The sequence below is a fragment of the Tyto alba genome, unplaced genomic scaffold (assembly GCF_018691265.1).
Source record: "Tyto alba isolate M040663 unplaced genomic scaffold, T.alba_DEE_v4.0 Super-Scaffold_17, whole genome shotgun sequence".
Lineage (NCBI taxonomy): Eukaryota > Metazoa > Chordata > Aves > Strigiformes > Tytonidae > Tyto > Tyto alba.
The window spans coordinates 12,724,449-12,731,110 of NW_024881279.1; the positions used below are offsets into that span (position 1 = coordinate 12,724,449).

General features: G+C 42.4%; 1 protein-coding gene across 2 annotated transcripts; it reads right to left on the minus strand.

The window, feature by feature from the left end:
- Positions 1 to 1,798: 1,798 nt before the first annotated feature.
- Positions 1,799 to 6,616, minus strand: BNIP1 (BCL2 interacting protein 1). Of its 2 annotated transcripts, none has more exons than XM_042790429.1 (6): positions 6,484 to 6,616; positions 6,249 to 6,341; positions 5,953 to 6,044; positions 5,405 to 5,506; positions 4,562 to 4,680; positions 1,799 to 2,452 (listed from the first exon to the last, which is right to left on the minus strand). In XM_042790429.1, exons 1-6 carry the CDS (start codon positions 6,565 to 6,567, stop codon positions 2,256 to 2,258), a joined length of 687 nt encoding a protein of 228 aa, XP_042646363.1. In that variant the 5' UTR covers positions 6,568 to 6,616; the 3' UTR covers positions 1,799 to 2,255. The 2 variants fall into 2 exon arrangements, with proteins under 2 accessions (XP_042646363.1, XP_042646362.1); XM_042790428.1 differs by having other exon boundaries at positions 5,953 to 6,050.
- Between the last annotated feature and the right edge of the window lie 46 nt (positions 6,617 to 6,662).

The following is a 6,662-nucleotide window of genomic DNA, read 5'->3' on the forward strand; positions in this document are numbered from 1 at the left end:
GGCTTAGGAGCAGAAAAGAGAATTTTATTGACTGCTCTGAAGTTGCATAAAATGGTAATGCACTTCTGATTTGGAAAATAGGAACTGCTGCACAGCAGTTCATTTGAAATGTACTTTTAAGCTATATAATCTTCATGTCTTAAATTTATTTGTATTTAAAGCCCTATTTTCCAAGACTGGGAGACAGATGGACACACATCCACCATCCTCTGTATGTTTGTAGGTCACAGGGATGAGCAGGCTCCAGAGAGCAGGAGCCTGATGCTAGAGATGATGCTTGTGAGATACAACTGCCAGTATCACTGAGCTGGGTGGAACTTGCTCCATTGCGGCCCCAACTTCCAGACTACACACCACTCTCCTTGGTTAGCAGTCTGCTCATCAGAAAACTTCTTCCAAAGCAAGGCTGTTATTATTATTAAAAAGCACACATGCATTGACTTTGTGCAACATATCTTTTTTAAGCTGAGTAATTTCCCTCTTATTCAAAACCTGAATATTCACATTGTCAAATTTATTTCCATCTTTGTGTGATTCTGGATCTCAGGAAAGACTATTAGGAAGGCTGCACTGAGGTACAATGAATAAACAATATGGAAAAAGCCACATCTGTTCTGTCTAGTCTGTGTATCACAGGACTTCCATGGCAAGAAAACGCTCTCCACTCCCAGACAGTAGTGCCCTCTGCGGGAGGCACCGATCCCAGTGCAGGGGCTTCCAAATCCCTCGTTACTACCCCAGGGAGAAGGGCAGGCTCAGGTACCAATTCTTTAGGCAGAGCCCTTGATTTTGAACTCGATTATGAATTCCAACTTTTCTTGTTTATGTACATAGCCATGCGATCACCCACCCCTTCAACTGTCCCATACTCCAGTTTGGATTACTACAACCTATTGTCGCCTGTGTTTAACCAAGCCTGTGGCAGCTGGTAGCCAATAGAGAAAATTGTCACTGTAATATTCTTTTACTAGATCTTAACAGTAGTCACAAGATAATCGCCTGGTCACATCTTCTCTTTAAACATACTACTGAAAACTAACTACAAAGGCAACCTAGCCTCAAATCTCTTACAAACTTTTATACTGCTATTTGATTGACATCCTATTTCTTAGGGCTGCCTTTTAAAAAAGTTTACTTCTAACTACTAAATTAAGGCAGTATTTAACAATTCTGCAAGAATTTCCTAAACAGAATGTCAACTTTACCAATCAGCTCAGAAGAAACAATAAAACTATTTCCGAAGGAGAAGGCAACATCAGTTTTAAGAACATGGCAGTGCAGTTTTTGCTTCTTCAAGGTACTGCATGTAGCATAGCACGTTGGTATTTATGTTATTAAAGCAAATCAACTCCCATTACTAAAGCACAAGAGATAGGGAAGGTAATCATTGTAAAAGATTTCACTGAGAAAAGATCAACCGCATAAGCAAGAAAAAAAAAAACTTTAAATTGTACAACTTGACAATATTTTGCAAATATAAAGTAGAATTTTATAAAGAAAAGGAGCCCAAAAGCTTTTGATTTCAATAGATTGGCAATGTTATTCTCAAATACATTGCATGAATTAATAGTAACAACCGGGGCTCCCATTTTTGCTTTGGTCAGAGCCCTCCCAAGTCCAGAGGAACAGAGCCAGACTGCACGTGTGTTATGCTCCCAGAAAAAAACAAGCTATAAGCAACCACTGCAACTGTGTGTTTGCAGTGATTTAAGTAGAGTATTAAATATTAAGCAGAATTTTTACACTGGAAGTTATTCAGGTTCTTTCAATCCACTGTTTTTAAACACAACTCAGTTTATGCAGATACAATAAATAGTTTATTAATGGAATGTACATGAGTTTCTCTCTCCCATCCTTCCTCTTACTCCCAGCACCTTACACACAGTTGTCAAAGCAGCTTCCAGTCCAAGCCGAGGACAAAAGTTAATTTCAAGGCAAAATGAAGAGAGGTTGAAAACTAAGACTGGCACCTTTGAGTGCCTGGTTCCTCAAGGGTTTGTCTGGTTTCCCAAACCTGCAGGAAAATGGGTGTTTCTTCTTTCCACACCTTCGTCTACCTGCATCTTCCCAACTTGTGCTCATTTAAGCTCTTCTTAGGCAGGTTGCATACTCCATCGGGGATGGTATAAAGTCACACCTGCTTTAACACTCCTTCAGCTATTGCAATATTCCTTTATTATATTATTTAAAAGCCCTACTATTATTATGCCATCTCTTTCTGATCTTCTGTAATAGTTCAGTTTAGCTTTGGAATTTTACAAAAAAGGAAAGAGTCTTTTTTTCAAAATATAGAGCACCGTGGCCAGGAATAAGGCAAGGGCAAGAAAGATTAGCAGCTTGTCCGTCAGTTCCCTGCGATTGTACTTTGTTATTAGCTTTCGCCCCAACTGAATTGTCCCAGACATAGACTTAAATTCTTCATTTGCTTCCAGGATGGTTCGTGAAGAATTGGCTGAAATTAAGGGGAAAAAAAAAATAAATCAGCTGATTGCACTTCAAAAACACATCACAAAGGATATAAGCATGTAATATTTGGCAATACAGATAGTGTTTGTGAAATCCTTGTGGGTCAGACTGATATATGGGTAAGACAAATGCAGACTCTGTTCTTGCAGAGGCTGTCACAACTCGGTAGTCCCGATGTGCTAAGAAAAATTGCAAAGCAAAACAAGAGTACTGAATGGCTTAAAGATCCTGTATCTTGTTCCGGGATTTTTAATTTTTAGGTTACCAGATCAAACCTAGGTCACATTTTTTATGAACAAAGTCAGTGCTACCTGAGAGCTTTCTGGAAAGAGAGTAAAATAAGAATGGTGCTAGAACCATCAATTTAAGAGAGAGAAATCACCATCACTATCAGCATCAATTCTAGAAGCAGCAGGACAGGTTGATATTTGAATATATTAATTGCACAACTGCAACTGTTCCCCCAAGTCAGAGCAGTAAATCAGTGGGATTCAGATGGGGTTGCAGAAAGTGAAAAAGCAGCATGCAACAGTAAGAGAACCTTAATTATTCAGCTCAAACAACTGAGACAGTTTTTAATACTTATATTTGACAAACATTTTTTTTTTTTTCCCTAATAAAAAAGAGAAAACCAACTAAAGGAAAAGTATGTTGATTCGTCTCAACTAAAGATACAATTTGAGAATATGACAAAACAGCAAGATGGAACATCAGTCCCTTTCAACTTCTCTTTTCCTGTGAGAAAACAAACAAGCAAATAAATGCCCATAACTCCTCAGCCTTCCCCCTTTCAAACTGCTACATAAAAGCAAAAGCCCAGGAGTCCCCTTTTTCTTATATCACAGAATACACACCCTGTATGACAGTGAATGCTGGTGTATCACTCTATACTGAACTGACTGATCACAGAAAGGTCAAACTCCAAGCATGTTGTCTGGTTCACAAAAACAAGGGTAGTAGAAATAAATCTGTTATATTTTGCAAACCATTACGTCCCATCTTAAGAGGCATTTTGATCCAAGTGAAAACAGAAAACTTGTTTCCCATCATTAATGGCAAAGCAGAGCTTCCCTGCTTCACAGCCACATATACTCACTGCATACTAGAAAAGGATTTGATCAGAAAAAAAGAAATTCTAACTACTGATTTGGAATTTACATCTGGGTTTTGTAAATGACCTGTGATAGTTTTTCTCTTGATGAAATCCAAGTGCTGTTCAGTCAGAAACAGGCTGAAAAAGCATCTGCCAAACTGTCTTTTTAATGGGAGAAGAAACATGCTACTTCTTCATGAACAAACCATGCCCAGCTGCCATCCTCTGATGGGGGCAGAAAACAAGCAGGGCAAAAGTTGTGTTATTTATCCTCGTCTTTAAAGTGTCCTCTCTTCTGCACAAAAACACAGCTAGTAAGAGGCCCAGGCAACACAGATCCAACATCTAAATGCTCCAAGAATTACCAGTTCTGACAGGTCACTTGATTTATTGTCTTGGGAGTCTAGGCCAAAGAACTGGGTGAAATCATGGTTTCACAGTCCCTGATGCACTGCTGACAGAGCAAGTGACCCCGGGTTCAAGTCACTTGATCTCCTCGTCTCTTAGTCATCCCAGCTGGAGACTGGGTGAAAACAGTCCTCCAGCCATACTAAGTTTCCACTGTGTATGGGCTTGTACCTACGCTTTTATTTCCTCTGCTATTACCAAATGCATGCCAGGACAGTAACACCAAACACACTCTTAGCACCATGTGAACTCGCATTGCTTTTACAATTGTTTTTATGAGAAACTCAAACAAAAGCTCCTCTTCCTACCCTGTTTTCCTACCTTCTTTTCCGTTTCATAATCATGAAACACAAACTCCAACAAACAGCTCTACACAACATACATTATGATTTTTTGTTTACATCCAACTGTTAGAGCAGTTCTGCTGGACAGTTCTTTAATTATCATCGTAGTATGTTCTCCTAAATAAAGCAGGTTTCCACTATGCTCCACACCATATCAGATTGCCTCTCCTTATCCTAACAGCACCATCCTAATGTGGAAAGGTGCTTTAATCATCCAGTCCATACCCAAACACCCAAGTAACACCTGTACCTAGGGTTTGCACGGTCTCCTCACTCTGCTGCACTTGCTGTGACATCATCCTGCTAATGCCCATCAGACTCTCTGTGATGTTACTTGCACTTTCTGCCAAGCTTTCCTTTGTAGTCTTTCTGAAAAAGAAAGGGAAAAAGTAAAGCAGGAAGGGATAAAATTATGTCTTTGCATACTGCAGGGAAAAAGCTGATGCCAGGTCGCTTAGAACAGAGCTTGGCACCAAACATCTCTGCCAATGCACAAAAGACACAATTAGTTTTTACTGCATGAGAAATTCAGATTGTCTTCACTAAACAATAAAAAAAAGTATTAAACCCATGAGCCAAAACAACTGCTAGTGGCTCAGAATCTCATGTGGGTCCATATTTCACCATTTTTTCACCCATGACAGTACAACTTCATGAGCTGGTATGGAAATGCTGATACAAACTACCACTTAATTACCCTAGGTATCCCATTTGTCATTTCATGACACTAAATATGCCAACTTTTCCATACAGAAGTTATATAAACTTACATGCAGTTTTGCACGTGAAAACAGCTTGCACAATGATCCATTACCTGTTCATAACCCTGAATGGAATTAATGTAAAAGACAGTCAGAAAAACTAGGAAGGCTAACTATCCCCCTTTTCACTTAGACAAGCCACATGTGAAATTGTGTGAAATTATCACAATCCTTAACAGTTTAAATCTCCATAAAAGCAAAATGCACTCATAAAAGAAAAGCTATGTTCCAGATATAATAACTTTAAAAACATTACATCACTTCCATTTAAAACTAGTGAATATAGCATACACTGTTTAAATCTCAGATTGTACAGTGGAACAGTCTAGTACCTTTGTCTTAAGGAATCTCTCCCCTGAAGCAGTTGATCTTTCTCAGAGTTGTCGATAGCAATTTTGCAAGCTAGATTTGCCTTTCTCCAAGCTGCCTGATTGCTGAAATGACAAGAGTACAATATTGTTACAGATGATAACACCTTGCAATCAAAAACAATTTTCACAATGCAATCACCACTGTAACCGAACACCTGACACACGTGCATGGACTTTCTCTATATAACGCCACAGAATAACATTATATTGTCCTGTTATTTCTTTTCCTAAGCGTACTGTTTATGGAACAAGGGAAGAAGAAAACTGCCAGCTGTCAAATGACAGACTCTACTTACATACCCAACCGTTCAAAGGGATGGATCATGGTTAGAAAGCCGTGACAGGAAAGGAGAAGGGAGTCCTACCCTTTCTATCCCTGATCATCTCTTCATCTTGGGCAAAAGAGCATCATGTCAACAGCCACATTTGCAAAACAGCATCCAAAAGACGCTGCGCAGACGTCGGATTATCTCTGGTCACCTGTAAACAGCACTGGCTGCCCAACCCACCTAAGCATTTGTTTCTTATGGCTTTCCACTTCCCGCAGTAAGGCTTGTTTCTCCGATTCTTTATCTTGCTCCTTTGCCATCTGTTCAAGCTCCTTTGGCAGAAAGCAGAAACACGAAAATCTGACCAACAACTGCTGCCACCTGCAACCCGCACACCCCACCCCCAGTCCCGGAGTGAATTAACAGCAGATTGATCCGATAAATTAACACCCCGGAACCGGGACTCCCCGCCTCGCACCGGCCACCCCCGGGCAGCCGATACGGCGCGGCCTGCGGACAAAGGCCGGCCGTCTCACCTGGATGCGGTCGCGCAGGTGGCGGAACTTCTCCTTCACGGCGGCATTGAGCTCCGTGAGGGCGCTGAGCGGCCCCGGGCAGTCTCGGATGTCCTGGAAGACAACGGCCCGGTCAGCGCGGCCCGCGGCGCCCATCGCTCGGCCCGGCCCGGCCCTGCCGGGGCTCTCCGCACAAGGCGGCGGCCGCCCCGCAGCCCTGGGAGGGGGGACGCGCCGCGGGGGCGGGCGGCGGTACCTGCACGGCCGCCTTGATCTCCAGGTCGAACTTGACGATCTCCTGGTGGCAGACCCGCACTGGCACACAGGCAGCCGCCGCCATCTTGGGCGCGGGGAGGAGGCGCGGTCCCGCCGCCGCCACGCGGGCGCCCCCGCCGGGCACCGAGGAGCCGGGGGGAGCGGGGGGGTGGGGGTGTG